The sequence below is a fragment of the Oratosquilla oratoria genome, chromosome 22 (assembly GCF_046742065.1).
Source record: "Oratosquilla oratoria isolate Oo_2021 chromosome 22, ASM4674206v1, whole genome shotgun sequence".
In the NCBI taxonomy this organism is placed as follows: Eukaryota; Metazoa; Arthropoda; class Malacostraca; order Stomatopoda; family Squillidae; genus Oratosquilla; species Oratosquilla oratoria.
In genome coordinates this window covers 12,685,641-12,703,140 of record NC_134798.1, presented here as the reverse complement: position 1 = coordinate 12,703,140, position 17,500 = coordinate 12,685,641, and the positions used below count along the sequence as shown (strand labels likewise).

General features: G+C 42.5%; 2 protein-coding genes across 10 annotated transcripts in view; one reads left to right on the top strand and one right to left on the bottom strand.

The window, feature by feature from the left end:
* The window catches only part of LOC143037432 (uncharacterized), a 244,202-nt gene extending 233,206 nt beyond the window's left edge, over nt 1–10,996 (top strand). For both annotated transcript variants that reach the window (XM_076205631.1, XM_076205632.1), the window contains exons 6-7: nt 4,075–4,308; nt 5,363–10,996. In XM_076205631.1, coding sequence (XP_076061746.1) covers nt 4,075–4,308; nt 5,363–10,243 — 5,115 coding nt within the window. In that variant the 3' untranslated portion in view covers nt 10,244–10,996. The remainder of the gene's footprint in view (nt 1–4,074; nt 4,309–5,362) is intronic.
* Nucleotides 10,997–12,265: 1,269 nt separating this feature from the next.
* Nucleotides 12,266–17,500, bottom strand: part of LOC143037433 (uncharacterized) — a 297,418-nt gene continuing 292,183 nt past the window's right edge. For 6 of the 8 annotated variants that reach the window (XM_076205635.1, XM_076205640.1, XM_076205633.1 and 3 more), the window contains one exon: nt 17,293–17,427. Coding sequence is in view for 2 of the 8 variants with exons in the window: in XM_076205637.1 (XP_076061752.1) it covers nt 17,197–17,427 (231 nt within the window). In the remaining 6 variants the exon portion in view is untranslated. Of the gene's footprint in view, nt 17,428–17,500 lie in introns of all 8 variants that reach the window. The other 2 variants (XM_076205637.1, XM_076205643.1) reach the window with 2 other exon arrangements.

Here is a 17,500-nt window from a genome sequence, read left to right as displayed (position 1 = left end):
TAAGTTAGTCACGCAAGAACGCTTCCGTCTGAAACCATGCTGGCTATCATTTATCAAACGGTTACTTTCTAAATGATATTCGATATCATCTCTGATGATAGTTTCCATTATTTTTCCTACGATTGAAGTCAAACTTATAGGCCTATAGTTATTTGGTTTCTTTTTGTCACCTTTTTTGAATATGGGAGTAACGTTAGCTAACTTCCATTCTCTTGGGACATCTCCGGATATGATGGATTTCTTGAAAATAATTTCTAATGGAACAACAATCTCATTTTTCATTTCCTTTAAGATTCTTGGATGCCAACCGTCAGGGCCTGGTGTTTTGTTAACTTTGAGTTTGTCTATACACCTTTTAATTTTTTCTTTTGTTATATTTACCGTAGTGAGTAAGTTTACCCCAGACTTTTCACAGGTTTCAGTTTGGAATTCACTTTGAGGTGTTTCGTTTACGAATACCGAGCTAAAATAATTGTTTAAGATATTACATATATGTATGTATATATTGTATATATAATATATATATATATATATGTATATATATAATATAATATAATATATATATATATATGATATATATATATAATATATATATATATATATATATATATGTATATATATGTACATATATGTAAATATATATATATATATATATATATATATACATACATATTATATACTAGCCAAATTACCCGCGCGTTGCTGCGGGCAAATGATGATCATTTTAATTTTGATAGCATTTGTGGAGAAAAGTTACACGTATCAATATAACTCAGTGGAAAAGGAAACCAAAATAAAATGTCAAGAAATAAGAAGAAAAAAAATCAATTTAAGGAGGGAGAAGCCCTTTGGAAATAAAATATACTTATCCAAGTACCCTGGGTTATGGTGAATGTATATGGTTTTGGAGGGGAGTTCGTGAACAAACAAACAGACAGACAGACAGAGGCTACTACTTTATTATAGTAGATACAAATGAAAGATAGTTATCCAGGTACCTTGGGTTATAAGGTTTCAGAATATACATGGTTATAGGAGTCTATCTGCAAAAACCCAGGAGGAGCTCGTGAATAATCCCTAACCTAACCATACCCCCACCTAACTTTAACCCTTAACCCTAACCATTTTTTTAATGGAATATAGTTATCCAAGCACCTGGAGTAGTAGGTTATCAGAATATATATGGTTATGGGGGTCTATCTCCAAAACCCTAGGAAGAGTTCACGAACAAACAAAAAGACAGACAGACAAATGAAAGATAGTAATCCAAGTACCTTGGGTTATAAGGTTTCAGAATATATATGGTTGTAGGGATCTATCTGCAAAAGCCTAGGAGTAGTTCGTAAATATATATATATATATATATATATATATATATATATATATATATATATACATATATATATATATATATATATATATTATGTGTACACACGCTGAAACCTGCATATATCGATTGTGTACTGAATGTGTTACGTACATGGCGTAGCCAATCGATTACACAATTCTCCAGGTGTTCTAGGGTTTAGCCACAGTTAAATTCTTATCTGTTATCAATACTCAGAATAAGCCCTGCCACTATTCACACTATGACAGATGATTGGCTGTGACATTTTGTGGAACATTATACACCCACTCAGCAGCCAAATGAAATGAGGATAAATCAATGAAGGGTCAAGTTTCTTGCGAATTGGGTGCTGCTTATTCTGAAGAATGGACTCTCTTTAGTGATTACATTGTATCTGCTGTCCACATCTTCACTTCCTTCATCCTTCTCCCTTCTTTCGCCTCTCGTCCTTCCTCAATTTTTACCATTCCTTCTACAAGATGATATTCAAAAATCCGGCAACCTGAGGAGTGCTGGATTTTCCAAAATGCCGGATTTTTTATGGTTATTTTTGCTGTACATATTTAATAGAAAATTATTACCTATAAAGTCCTTTAAAGAAAGAAAATTATACATTAAATGGAAAGCAAATGAAAATTTAATGTTCACCAACTAAGTAAAACAGTTCTACAAAATTTTAGTTCAACTGAATGAAATAGTTCTAGATAATTCTTATTCAACTGAATAAAGTATTACCTCAAAATTTTGACAAAAAAATCCTCAGAATTTTAATTCAACTAAATAAAGTAGGGCCTCAAATTTCTTATTCAACTAAATAAAATAGTTCCTAATAATTTTAATCATCAATGTACCCTCGAAAAAAGCTGGATAGCAGATGAGCTTTCAGGATGACAATCTTCATGACTGACAGTAACAGGATCCTCAGCAACATGAATATCTTTAACTTGTGGAGGAAATGTTGATGATGGAGACAGCACATGTGGTTGACTTGAATTTTATGGCAATTGATTATCAAGTGTAGACACCGCTGCTGCTCCTTTCTGCTCCCTAGCTATTTTTTTTAATATATCGTTGTGTCTGTTGCTTGGGTCTTCCCCTAATAAGTTTTTATTTAGCAAGTAAACATTCATGATTTCTTGTTCACTTACAAAATTTGTTGCTCTAGTCCAGCCAGCAATTCAGTTGTCAACGTAATTAATCTGTCAATAGAGATTGTTTCTCTCACATCTTCGTCATTTTTGTAGCTGCTTTTATCTTCATCACTACCTGTACAGGTATTTCTCTCCGGAATTCTAATCATATTTACAATTTCAGAATCAGTGTAATGATGAGACACTTTGGCTTGTTCCTTTAATAAAACATAAAAAATAATCACACCTTCAGTTACATAAAGATTAAACCAGGTTATGAGAACTTGGTCCAGTTCTGAACTTTTCCATCCGTCGTTGACTTCCTTACAAACACCTACTTTTTTATCTACTGTCAGAAAAGAACTTTAGAAGATTTTCTGTTTCATAATATCGTACACTATTGAAGAGCAAATGTCATATGTTTCACATTTGGTTTACATTTCCACTTTCTCTGTGATCGACAACACACGATTTTTATGATTTACATCATCTCCTTTCTTTCTTGAATCCATGATATGGTTGTATAGCAGCAAATAATTGATAAAAAAAATTAGAAGAAATCAGCAGTAATGCCTTTTAGCAGGTGCAAACAAGATCCAACAGCTGATTCTGGAGTACAGCACCATCAAAACATAAACGGCGCCTCCAGAAAATATGGCGCATCAACGCGGTAAATTTGAAAATGCGCTCCGAAATGCATACCTGAAATCTGAACGAATCGTATTATTGATGGCCGGATTTTCTAATGTCAACCTGCAATTCCTCCCTTAAGGGTATTGGATCCTAAAAATACGATTGGAGAATTTTTGATGGGGTTAGATTTTTTTAATGGGGGTTTGATCTCCCTCTTAATGGGGTTGGATTCCTTTCAAAGGATCCTGATACTCTAAAAAAGAATCCAACCACATTAATAGGGATCCAACCCGTTTAACAGGGATCCAACCTCATTGGAAAGGACCTAACCCCCTTAACCTAAATTTTCACCTTATTTCCCACTTTATACTTCCCTTTTCACCTTGCATCTCCGTTCTCTTCTTTCGGAATGTGTTTAATTAAAATTCTCCAATGCTTATTATTCCTTGCCTGACGGGAGCGCTCCTTCTGTGTGTGATTCCTCGGGATCTTCCTCATCGTTTCTTTACTTGATGGAAACTCTTTACCTTCCGAGTGCATCCCCCCGTCGGTATTTTTTTTTTTTTTTTTTTTTTTTTTTTTTTTAGTAGATCCTATTGCACGGATAGTCAGCTTATATTAAGGCAATGGTGGAAGTTTTTGGCTTGTCTGATAAACTCAGAAATTAAAGGTCCATGTCAGATTCTGCATCTGGTATCACTCAATTTGTTTAAAACAAGCGCTCGACCATTACGGTTTTTCTGACAAGGGCTTTATCGAATGCAACACCATTTGTCCATAAGCGTTCGGCCATCACGTTTCTTCTGACAAGGATTTAATCGAACGCAACACAGTTTGGTGATAATAAGCGCTCGAGTATCACAGTTTCGTTGATATGAAGTAACTCTTGGAAACTCGATTTGGCTACAATAAGCGCTCGAATACCATTGCTTCTCAAACGAAGGTCTTCTCTTTCCCCAACAGTCGCTGGAGATAACTTCGGTCGACGACAGTCCCCACCTGCTCGCCCGGGACCTCCTCATTCTTTACTTGCTGGTCATGGGCGAAGAACTCGGCGGAGAAGAGTTCGCCGAGAAGGTCGTCCTTATCTTCTACTCACTCAGCCTCGACCGGGACACCCACGCTCTTCTCTGCAACTCGCTCCACAACCTCATCAACATGAGCCACCGGGACTTCCTCGTCGAAGTCAAGGATAAGGTGGGAGAACGATTAAGAATGTTAGGGGTATGGTACTGGTAAGGAGAGTATTGGTCGGATGATGTTGGTAGAAGACTATTGACAAGGGTATTGGGAGAAAGATTTTCTGAGTGAAGTGATGGAATTGGGAGTTGCTGGAAGAGTGTGGAGGGGAGGGGTTGGTACTGTCAAGGAGAGTGTTAGAAGAATGAATCATCACGGAGCAATGTTGTAAGGGCAGTGTCGACAGGGATGTATTCCCAAAGAGATTAGTAAGGGATATTGGCAGCAGCTTTGGCAAGGGGTTAGGCAAGGGGCTATTGACAGAGAGGTATGGCATAGGGAATAATTAGAGGAGAATGTTTATGAGGGCAGGGTTCGTTGGCAGGGAAGGTGTTGGCAGAGGGGTCGTTGGTAGGGGATGATGTTGCCAAAGGGTGCATTGGCAAGGTGAGTATAAACACGGACAATGTTGGCAGTAGGTTGTTGGTAGTAAAGGGATTGACTGAGGGGTTGTTGACAGGGAGGTTGTTATAGAAAGTAGTGAGATATTGGCTAGGGTTTTTGTCAAGGGGAAGGGGTAACCTTTGCAGAAAAAAAACTTTAGTGCTAGGAGTGTCAGAAAGAAGGCTCGTGTTACTAAGGGTGTTCAATTAATGTCCAAATGGGTAGTATACTTTATTTATCTTATCATCATTAATGCACAATTTTACCATAATAAGGTGTTTGGTCCCGCCAAATCTACTTAGATGACCTCAGGGCCCTAGTAGTTAATTAGAGTTCAAATTCTTTGTTTGGCGTTGTTTTCTAAGTAATAATGCCGTCACTGGCATAATTGAAGATTTAATGTTATAGGTGAGCCATACGACACATTACCTAATCGAGGAAATCTCAAGCTGCTGATTATGATAGCCTGGCTGCAGTTAGAATCAAATTATAAATAGTAAAACGCAGCTATAGGGTTAAAATGTTGGAGAAACGTCCTTGACAAACACAGCCATTTGAGTGTTCACTTACCTTTAGTGTCCCATCTCGAAGGACTCTCCCTTTCTTCTGTCGGTTTTTCCCTTTACAGCTTTGGATCAACAAGAGCGCCTACGGGCTCCTGCAAGCGGTCTGGGGCGGATGGATGGGTCTGGCCCATGACCCGGACGCTCTCCAAAAGCTCGAAAATCTCCGGTCTGCTAAAGTCACCAGCAAGACCGTCCGGGACGTTCTGGGTCGCTACGTTAGGTCGTGTCCTAGAGATCAACAGAAGTCCGTCTTTGAGTGGATCCGGACGGGAACGCTGAGGCCCATTAAAGGCGCACGTTTCCCTAACGTCACCCTCGCTTGTTTTAATCCTCAACGCCCCGAATATGTCACCAAGTTTGGTGACGTGAATCCCCGCGGTTGGCCCGAGAGAGATTGGAAGGACGCTGTGACGGTGGATGAGGAGATGGTGTATGCGCCCCACGGAATCGACCTCCTGTTCCAGGACTGGGATTACTTGGAAATAAGCCGCACCGTTGACCGCAGGGCCAACGTACTGGAAATGTACTTACGCTATCTGACAAAAGTCTTTTCCAAGGCCAGCGACAAGATCAAGAGGCGGCTCCTTATGAGGGCGGTGTTCCTGAAGACAAGCATTCACGACCTCACCAAGTTATATCTAGTCAGAGGGGACAAGTTCGACCGCATCACCACGGGGATCCATGCGGATGTGGTGGGCACTCCATCACTCTTGAGAGAGTACGGTCCGCTCCTGAACAGGGCTAACCCATATTCCTGCCTCCTCACCCATCATCGGGTCTGGTCTCTCTGCCTCGACCCCCACCAGGAGAAACTGCGAGCAAAGTCAAGGTTAGCCAAGGACAAGGACGTGCCAATCCTTCCTGACGATCTCCTCTCGTCCCGTTGGACCACATTTAGACACTTTTTACAAGCGGAGGTCATGTGTCAACGTCATCTGGAGGAGAGACTGCCCCTTGAGTCTGCTTATGTACCCTCCTTCCTTTGTGTTGGGTCTTCCTTTGGACTAAGACTCCACGACTACAGTCGTCACCTAAACCGTATCGTGCCCCTAAGATTTCGACCGGAGAGTCGAGTCTTGTCCATGGTAGACTCCCGACTACACACACTTGAGTGGCGTCTTCCGGAGAGCCAGTATCTTCCTCCCCTTGAAGCCTCAACACCTGTAAACACGCCTGTGACCACACCCATTTCGGCACCCAAACCCATTCCTAAACCAAGGTATCTTTTTCCGAGTCGCTCAGCTCCCACATCTAATCTGAGGACAACCAGCAGTGGCCTTATTGCCACCAACCCTTCCACACTTACGGTAGACCAAAAGAAGAGCCTTCCCCCAAGTAACGAGGAACCTCAAACCCCGGTTCCCAGGAGCAGGACGGTGTTTTCGAGCTGCATGACTTCCTCAGCACCCAGTTCCTTCGCCGAGAGTCCAAATAATAAGCAAAATTTGCAGAACAACCATAGCCCTCCCGTTATGATGCGTAGTCTTCCAAGGCCACAACGACCAAGACCCAGTAGTTTGTATGGCCCTGTAGGAGCCACACTCACGGCAAACCTACTTCACCGCAAAAGTATAGATGCTGGTGAATTTTTTGAGAACCTCCAGAGGAACCTCAAGGAGAACTCGGAATTGAGTGCCAAAGCGAAGCAAGAACGGATTGTTTATGAGTCTAAGAGTGCTCCGGGAACACCAAAGAATAAGACCAAGTTCCCGGACATTTCACAAAAGGCTAGTATCTTTGAGCGCGGAGTCCAAGCTTGCAATACTCTAACGGAATCGAAAAAAAAGATGGACACAGTGACTCCAGGGACACCTGTTAAGAAGCTTGTGTCGATGTTTACGAAAGCATTTACCAAGGACACCAGCAGCGAACCCCTACCACCTCCCATGCTCAGGAGTCAGAGTTTCCATGGTCGACCGTCAAAGGAAAACATAGCGGATTTAGAATCTTCGGGAGATTTTGAGTCATCCTTCAAGGATGATGACTCCGAAAGGAAACCACGACCGAACTCTATAGCCGGTTGTTTACCTGTTGAAAGGAATTCGAACGGTAATGAACCCTCATCAACAACACATTTATCTTTTGCGGAAAAACACAGAACAGCAAGAAATTCCCGGAGTCCAGTGAGAAGACTCATCAAAGAATTCAATAACATTTCTGTTTCTCCTATCCTCCCGCAGGGTCCAGAGACTCGACCGCGATCTCAGAGCCTGACTAATAGATCTGAACCTGCTGGTGGAAGTGCAATGAAAGAAAGCCTAGGTTTGGAAAACCTTCCAACTTCACTTTCTTCCACCCTCATGACGTCACCGCCCCTCCGGCGGAACGCTGTAGAAACGCCGAAGACATCTCAACAATCCTCTCCATTTGCGTCTCGCCTGTCCTCTCCCATCACCTCATCAATAATCTTCACACCAGTTTACCATCAGGAGAACCAGGAACAGCAACATCAGCAACAACAGGAACACCAAAAGCAACAACAGCTGCAACCACCTGATGCTAATATTCATCGGCAACCACAGTCACAGCAGCGTCCTAGTCAACAAAAGAATCATCAACAACAACATCAACACCACCAACAACAACAGCAGCAGCAGCAGCAACAACATCAACATCAACAGCAACAGCAGCAGCAGCAGCAGCAACAACAACTGCAACATCAACTGAAACACCAATCGCAACAGCCTCCTTCTCACCATGCTCATCAACACGAACGTCTTAAACCTCCCAGACTCTCCCTTAGTCTCTGCTGCGACACTTCTCGTTCTGATACTCTTCCTTCCCGGTTCCGATCCCGGACAGATACCTTTAACACCTCCAGCCTCCCTCGGAGCACTAGATGTCTTACTCCACCGACAACTCCAGGGCCCGGAAGGCTTTCACCAATATCGCCTCTGTACATACCAGATGAGCCTTCCTATCCTGCTCCTCATCTTCAACTGCCGCATGGGCAACAGGACCATATTATCAAGGAGAACCGAGGGATCAGCCAGCATCAAGAGGAGATTAAGATGGAAGGAGAGGAAGACGAAAAAGAGGAAGATGTAAACGGAGAGGAAGTTGAAGACGAAGAGAAAGGTGATGATAATGATGATGATGATGATGATGATGGTGATGGTGATGATGATGATGATGATGATGATGATGATGATGATGATGATGATGATGATGATGATGATGATGATGATGATGATGATGATGATGATGATGATGAAGATGATGATGATGATGACGATGATGATGGTGATAATGGTGATGATGATGAAGATGATGATGATGGTGATGATGACGATGATGATGATGATGATGATAATAATGATGATGAAGAGGGGACATTTGAGCAAAAAATATCAAAAAATACCACGTCTCAAACACCAGAGTGTGAAGATGGCCAAAAGTTTTTGGACGACCAGTGTCCTATCCAAAAACACGCAGTCAATGGAAAGAAGTCTGAAGAGCATGAGGTAGACAAAAATAACGAGGGTTGTGGCTCGTCTCCCGGGAAAGATCTAAGAAAATCAAGTGAAGAAAATCAGTCCAATGATGACAAGACCTCTCAAGATGCAGTGGAGGAGTTCATCAGGCCTCCTGTACACCAGCTTGTTGAGAACTTCTCGAGGAATATAATGGACAGGGCAAATGCAACTCCTCACCGTCCCCTGTCCATTGCCTCCCTCATCCAGGACGATTTTCACCGTCTTTACCCTACAAACGAGCTTCCTTCTCAGCCTCAAGAAATGCCTAGCGACGACGGCAGTAGAAGTGGAGAAAGCGATACAACACTCGAAGATTCCTGGGTGCCTGATGGCACTGGAAAATTCAAGAAAAAAAAAACACTCCCATTCTTCCTTGAGGGACCTTCCAGTGGCGAAGCGATGTCTCAGGGGCAGAGAAATCCGGATAACAATTTTGATTCATTGATATCGACCATCTGCATGTCCAACGTCCATACTTCCTGCGATTCAGGTGATGATATGATGACCGTAGTTCGTTACACAGTGGACATTGAAGATAAACTTGAGATGGGTTTAAGCAGCCCTCTCTCCGAAAGGCGTAAGAGCACTGACTCTCAGTACATCGAAGAGGGCGTAGAAGCTATCACCCTTGACATGTACGGGCAACCAGAGACTTCTAAAGGTGACTTGAGTATTCAGTATTTGCATCGACAGAAAGTGGACACCGAGACTGACGAGGAGAAGGCCGACAAAGATAATGACCTTAGCGGCTCCCCTGATGCTAAGAAAACAGAAATTATGGGCTTAGTATCGGTTTTAAGGAACTTGAAAACGAACAGGGCTGGAGAGACTGATGAAAGCCAAGAATGTAAGGCCCCTCATGACACAGAAGAAGAGCAAACAACAGGTGAATTCAGAGAGGAAGAGGAACCATACCATAGGTCAAATGAAGAAGGGACGAGGAACTTGATATCCATCACTTATCTCGCTGAGCATGAAAACAAAATACAAATTCCCGTTGGAAGTACGGAAACCAGTTCGGAAACCGAAGGAGAGGGTCCTTGTGGTTCTCCGCCCGCCACCAACACGGACACATTGACTCATCAGTCTCTCTATGATCAACTGCAAGACGAGAAAGTAAGGCTGCGCCACCCCGGGGCACTGAAAGGGAGCCGTGGACGAAGTCTTGAGGAAAAACGTCGCTTGCGGGTGTCATGGGGACATCTGCCTCGGGAAGAATCTGCAGAATCCAATAGCGAAGATAAAGACGAGCAAGAACAGGAGAGTAGTACCAACACAACTCCTGAGGAAGAGGACAATGAAAAGGGCAGTGTGGAGTCTGTCAGTACCATCGATACTGGGGAAGACGAAGAGTCCGACGGCGAAAAGAACGTTATGAGGAAAATGAAATTGATAATTCCAAACATTGAGCTGGAGGAGGATGAAGACGACTTGGTCTACCCAAAAATCAAAGTAACACAGGTTTAGTTGATACAAAAAAAAAGCATGTTTGGCTTTTAGTTTCTTAACCTCTTTAGTCCGGCGACATATCCTATGATGTTTCTTCTTGCTAACGCCATAATTATCTATTCAGTTGTTATATATTTTTTTATGGGTGGCAACTAAAATTTTATATGACTGTGGAAGCCACCTCTCCGGACTGTAGAGGTTAAATTAAATAGCACAACTAGGCAGAATAAAGTCTTTTTGGGTACTTCATTACGGCATGCTATGATAGGATGAGGGGTTCCTGTCTTCACTACAACAATTTCCCCATTCTCCATCTATTATTTTCCAGAGACCAGACATCAAACTCTTGACCTTTCTTAAGTCGACTAAGTACTGTGCATCCAAACCTCTACAGATGTCCGTCATTGCAATGCTATCAGGGGAGATATACTTACTATCAGTAACAAGGAACACCCGGACTTCACCAAGACGGGAAGGAAGGTTTCTGTATGAGAGTTTTATGTCACGAAGGCCTTGGCATGGTCTGATCATCTGATGACTACAAAACATATAATCATGATGCCCACAAAGCTCAATCACTATAGTAAATATGATCTAACGTGAGCTTTATGGCGTGGGCCGGGGAAACCCGGCGGAAACCCTCACCGTTGACACATTAATTTAGCGAGGACCTGCGCATGACGATCTGTCTCACTGTTATTCTGCACGTTATCTATTTATGAAATATATATGTATATACACACCCACACACACACATATATATATATACATATATATATATATATATATATATACATATATAGGTATATATATATGCTGAACACCACAGGGAAAAGAAAAATTCTTGGAATCCGAGCGCTTGCGTAATCTTTTCACATCTTCAAGGAAGATGTGAAAACATCACGAAAGCGCTCTGATCACGTGGGTTTTGTGATACTTATACACACACACACACACATATATATATATATATATATATTGCTAGATGTGTCACATTTACTATAGTTTTTACATGAGACTCAACATGTTCTATGCATAGCTAAGTCATCATATCTGTACCATGGAGAAGTATGTAAGACTGTCGACACTTTGACTTGTTAGATATTCTAACATTGGAGAGCATTAGAATTGTAACAAATTAGACCCAGGCAGGAGAGTCTATTAGATTGAGAATTTTGCTCATTTATGCAAAAGTTTTTATCATGCCCATACATAGGACATTTTGAATCTACATTAATGGTGGTATGAAGCGTACGCTAGTAGGCGTGTGGCTGCAGCCGAAACCATAAATTTTGTCCTATGCCCTTGGACTGCTGGGGCAGGTAGCAGTCACTGCCCCAGCAACTAAGCAAATAAGAAGCCAGCACGCTCCCGATTACCCCACCAGCGAACATACCATAAAGAGGATAGCTGAAACTTCAATTGAACTGCTCAGTCTTTGAATTCTGTGACTACGACTATATGTTGTGTTTACAGGACATTCTACTAATACTATAAATCTCCATTCACACTATCTGACTTTGTGATCTGTCGAAAGTCAGATTACTTATTAGAGAATGGCTTGTCCACCTTGGACTTCACTTGGGTCGTACTCAACTTCGTGAAACAAATCTCTGGGATGCTCCGCTATATATCTACGTTTACAGAATGTGCATCCTATGAGAAACGTCGACTGCACCGTTAAGAAGGACCACATCGAGAACCCATCGTTATGTTAAATGGGAGGGGTTCCCTCCTCAACCCTTTAGTTTCTATCTCATATGCATGCTGCTTCCAAAAAGATCTAGGGAGCTACCAGTTGCATGAATATTTTAAATAAGAAGACATGGAGTTGCCCTTTGTAGCAATCTGAAAATGAAAGGTCGTAGCTTCCTGGTTTCGGGTTTCCTTCAAGTTTTTTTTATTGCATGTTTTTGTGTAAGTTTTAATTTCATATAAACAAGTGACATCATCATTGTTTTTGTTATTCCCAACCCTAGCTTTATGAATTTCACGTTTACTTACTAGTATGTATATATCAAGGAATGAAATGAAACAGGATTAGCACGAAAATGTTTAATATTGTACCTTTTAGTGTATGTACGAATACAACAAAGAACCAACGACACAGACTTATAATATCACCATTCCTACTCCGCTTACGATATCACGTCATGTCAGATGCCTACCGGCTCTGCATGCGTCCGGACACTTGACTTGGCTTCGTCTTCGACCAGAAGGCCAGCCGAGCAAATATAAACTTGCATCGGAGTTGGCAAAGCCCTATCTATCTTATTATTGTCCGACCTGAGTTCAATGTCAGATCTGAGCATCACCATCAACTCGGAACGCATCGTCACTAGGTAAAAGCGCTTCTTCCTTGCGCGGTTTAAGATAAGATAAGATGCGCTGAGCTACTCTTCGTTCCTGTTCGGGAGTACTTCCACGCGAAAGCGCTAGCGCTGTTGCGCACACTTGCCAAAAGAGGTTTTTGGCGCGGCTTCTGCGCACGCTAACTGTACATGGGGGGCATCCCGGTTCAGTGGAACTCATCGTAGACAACCTAGGTAGCCGTCTTTTCTAGCTTCCCAAAACGGGATTTCCTCTATCTTTGCAAGAGTTTCCTTCCATTTTATTGCAAAGGCTTGTCAGAATAAAGGTGTATGTCCTAAGAATTAGTCATTACTCGTTCGCCTCCGGCACTGTGGCCTACAACAGTACCTCATAAAAAGCTTCTACAAACACAAGTTCGTTCGGAATGAAACGAAAGCTAGCTGCTGCTTCGTAGGGGGAAACTTGCTACCTAATTATGATCTCTACATCAAGTCCCGCTCTTGCTTACCCTGTCTTTGAAGTGAGACTCACGGAGAGACAATGTCACCACCATCTTGACGAGTTGAGTCGACGCGAGAGCCAACTTCCGGACATTGGGTACCGTTGACCAATCATAAACGAGACAGGAAAAGTCGATAAGGACGAAAACCAAATAGCCATTCCACTCAATCCTCGTCATTATTTGCAATGTGAAATTTGGCGCGAAACGAGTCAAGCCTCGGCCGGCGTGGGGTATGGGTTGCCCCGTGTCGTTGAGAACACCACGAAAGGGTTCACCCCTGTTCCACGCTAGACTTCTACAAACAAAAGACATACGCAGGCAAGGAGCGTCCCCGCCACTTGCGCATCAGGTGGCGCGATCGGCAGGGGACGACCGGCTGCCAACGGTGACCGACTGCTGGTAACTTGATGAACCGTTTTCGGCATCGGTACGTGCATGGTACCGCCGCGAGAATAAAACGGCATGGGTACGCGCGGCACAAAACAGCAACTCTGTGTGTCTAGTTTAAAACCTCTGGACCAGCCTAGTTGCTGCATCACCTCCTTCTGATCCTGATGAAGTACGATATTTGGCACACTTAGATTCTAAACGACACAAATCTGGGATTGTCTACGTACACTTACACGGGAAACATGTATTGAGGTTAGTATATAGAGAAAACGACGCACAGCAATCCACGCATGCGCCCTCGCAGTACCACCACGCCTACGAGCTACGCCTAACATGGAACCAATCTAACCTGGTGGATTCTAACTGAGGTTATCCATTTTCACAAGTTGTAAATAGGCTGAAGAGCGCTAAATACAATCAATTTCTCTTTTAATACATATGCATATATACTTATGTGAACATACATATATAAGTATATGTATACAAACATTATATATATGTATATATACACACACATATATATATGTAAATATATATATATATATATATATATATATATATATATATATATATATATATATATATATATATATATGTTAGTGAATAGAACATGAATGGCCAACAACTAAGGAGCGAAGTGAACGCAGGAGACGCACGAAGCCCATTCCTCGCCCCAGCTGAGCCCAAATTACTGAAGCGTCTCAAGGCTTCGTTTGAACGCAACAAGAACGCTGTGGTGGTGCACAAGATGGCGGCGTCGAGAAAGGGCCATCCGACGCCGCGCCATTGGCCCGCTGACGCTCGCCCCCATTCTGGTTTCTAAAGTAGTGCGCGGAGCGGCGGCGGGGGGCGAAGGCACAGCTGGTGTGTGCAGCGCCGGACCAGTCTCTCTCATTAACATACTCATGTCGCAATTCGTCGTTTCGTGTTTCTTTTGTTTTTCCCAAACTATAAACCAAGTCGTTAGTTAAACCAGTGTCGCCGGGACTAAACGTTGCTACGAGGCCAATTGTGCTTCGGGACTCAAACGCGAAGAGAGGTAAGAACTCAAAAATAAAACGAATGAGTCGCGGGAACTGAAAAAAAAAGCGGGAAGCGCACAGCAGAAGGCGACCCCCCGCGATGTTAAGATTCAATGCTGGTTGGCCGTCCATAGGATGAGGGGGGTGGGGGTGAACGCACGTGATATATGACGTCACACGCGTTCCGGTTGCATCACGTGACTGAATTAATGCAACGTGATGCGGATGATTTCAGAATCTAAATATCGAGCGCTAGAGTCTGCAAACGAACGTGTCACATCTCTTAGGCAAATTGCTGAAATCATCATATGACCAAAATATCTATTTAGCTTCACATTTGAAAAACTGACTGAGGATCGTTTGTTTTTGGCTAAAAGTAGTAATCAAAAGAGTATTATCTTGTTTTTTTTGTTTTGTTTTTTTTACGAGTCTTTATGGATCTTGTTTTTAATTAAGAAGAGTGAGAAGAACAGATGGTTTGATCCAAAGAGGTGCCATGTTAGTAAGTTGGAATAGTGGCCACGCGCGATGCGAACGACGGTGGCCACGTAAAGCGATTAGAAACGGAGTCGCGACAGACGCTCGTTATGACGTCATGTCGCAGAAAAGCGGTGCTGACAAGTCACGCGCGTTTTCCCGCCCATGGCCTCTCCAGCGACAACGGCATATCAACATATATGCAGGTCCATTCTTCTTTTCAATTCTCTTCTATCCGGAGACCTACATACTGACGTAGGGTATTCCATTCCCGAAGTATTAGTTCGAACCATTCGCTGTCCTAAGGGAGGCAAGGAACCGACTTGGGGAATGTCCTCCTAGAGTATCTCTTGCATGCTGGAGAAAGAGCCACACTCGGCAGGGAATGCTCGCGTGTCCCATTCGCACCGCGGAACAGGTACTTGGGTTTGCAGATAACAGAGGCATTAGAAATTGTACGATTCGACTCACATATTCTTTCTCTTTCGAACGCTTCACTAATGTATCACTCTTGGGAGGGATTACCTCCCTTCCTTTCTTTTCCTTCTTTTCAAAATCTTAATTTTAACTGGAATTGGAGATCTTTACGTTTAACAAAAAGGAAGGTGTGTGTGTGTGTGTATGTGTGTGTGTGTGTGTGTGTGTGTGTGTGTGTGTGTGTGTGTGTGTGTGTGTGTGTGTGTGTGTGTGTGTGTGTGTGTGTGTGTGTGTGTGTGTGTGTGTGTGTGTGTGTGTTGAGGGTGGGGAGAGTTTCATAAGATTATCGGATGACAAAATTCGGAAGTGATTGATTTAAGGAATTTGGCACTTGTCATCATGGTTTAAGATTTTCCATAGTGCTTTTTTTTTTTTTTTTTTTTTTTTTTTTTTTTTTTTTTTTTTTTTTTTTTTTTTTTTTTTTTTTTTTTTTTTTTTTTTGTCCAAAGAGAGCTGCGGACGTATAGATTGTGATTGTTTATCGTAGCGGCGTTCCTAAAACATCCCGTCGTCTTGCTCGCTATCTATGGTCTACGTTTGCGCGCCCGGGGTTGAGAATCCCAACGCGCATGCGCTAAATCGCCTAAGATACGGCTGGCGTGCGTTCTACAGCCTCAATCTAATCTAAATCACACGAAGCGAGTCACTCCACAGTCCGCGGCTGTATTTCTTCCTCTGCGGCAGATCGCCACTTTGGTCGCCATTTATTTATTTAATTTTTTATATCAAGGATTGCAGCTGTCGGTTGATCAGATATTGGCGGTTTTCTCTTTGTACATCTATATGTGCTTGTTATAACGTTCCCTTCGAATCTGAAGGTGGTTGACCTGAGGGCCGTTCTGGTTTTTACTACGGGCAATGCATCTCTTGAGAGTTCCTTCTCCTGAAAACCAATGCCGTATAACGTTGATAGAACTTGCCTATACTCAGGATTTACATAATTTTATTTATTTATTTATCTATTTGTTTCTTGAAAACTGCCGCCATCGTTCATCACATATATTCGCGGATGGTGGAGCTCTTTCGGGGTCAGAGTTGAGTGGGAATCGACTCACACATTGAGTGTTGTCTCTGGTATCCCTGACAGACCCGAAGAAACTAAGGAGAACTTTGTATTGTTGGATCCTTTCCTTGTTGTTGTTGTTGTTGTTTGTTGTTGTTGCTTTCATTTCCTCGACAGCGGTGACAGCAGCGGCGTCGCTACTGGACACGACGTCTAGCCTAATACCACCTAGCATTTTGATTTAAGCGGACAACTAATGTTTGATCCTAGTTTCTATCTACCTACCTAGGAATCCTCAATTTTTCCTGCTGTCCAACTTTGCTTATATTCCTTTGATATTGCTTCCACTATATTCGGGGTTCTCGTTGGCTTTCTGTAGCCCTCGCCCTTTCCTTTCTTTTGCACCTTTAATGGCACCCTTTGGCATATTGATGGTTCCCTACCATGACATTCTTCTCAAATGGACTTCGTTCCCCTTGAGATGTTTTTCTATTTCCCCAAATTAATTATTTCTTGCATATATTTCCCCATTCATTTCCTTTCCCCTTGTATTTACTGTGTATGTTCTGTTTTTCTAAACATATTTTTCAGTTAATTTTCTTGGTATCTCTTATCATCTCCCTCTTACATCCTATTTCCTTCTTTCTTGTTTGCAATCTTCATTTTTCTCTTTCCTTAGTCAGTATTATCTATTTTCATCTACGTACATTATTTTTTTCTTTCGACTAAACTCGTCTTCTATAAGTCTAAGCATTCTAATCCTTGTCTAACTCTACTTTCCCGCAGTCTATTTCTCCTCCTCCTCCTCATCCTCATCCTCATCATCCTCCTCTTCTTCTTCTTCTATTCCCTCAGCTATTCCATTTTCTTCCTCCTCCTCAAATTCATTGAGCAAATTGGCTTTGGCCTCCTCCTCATCTTCCGTGTCATTGAAAACATTGTCCTCACTCGAAGTCGTCTTGAGGGTCGAAGTGGTGTTGGAGTAGCCCACAGCTCCTCCGAGCTCCAGGATAGAGTGCTGAAAATGAAAATAGACTAGCATTAGACAAAAGGATCTCCGTGGGAAAGGGGCATGAGAACACAAAATGTTG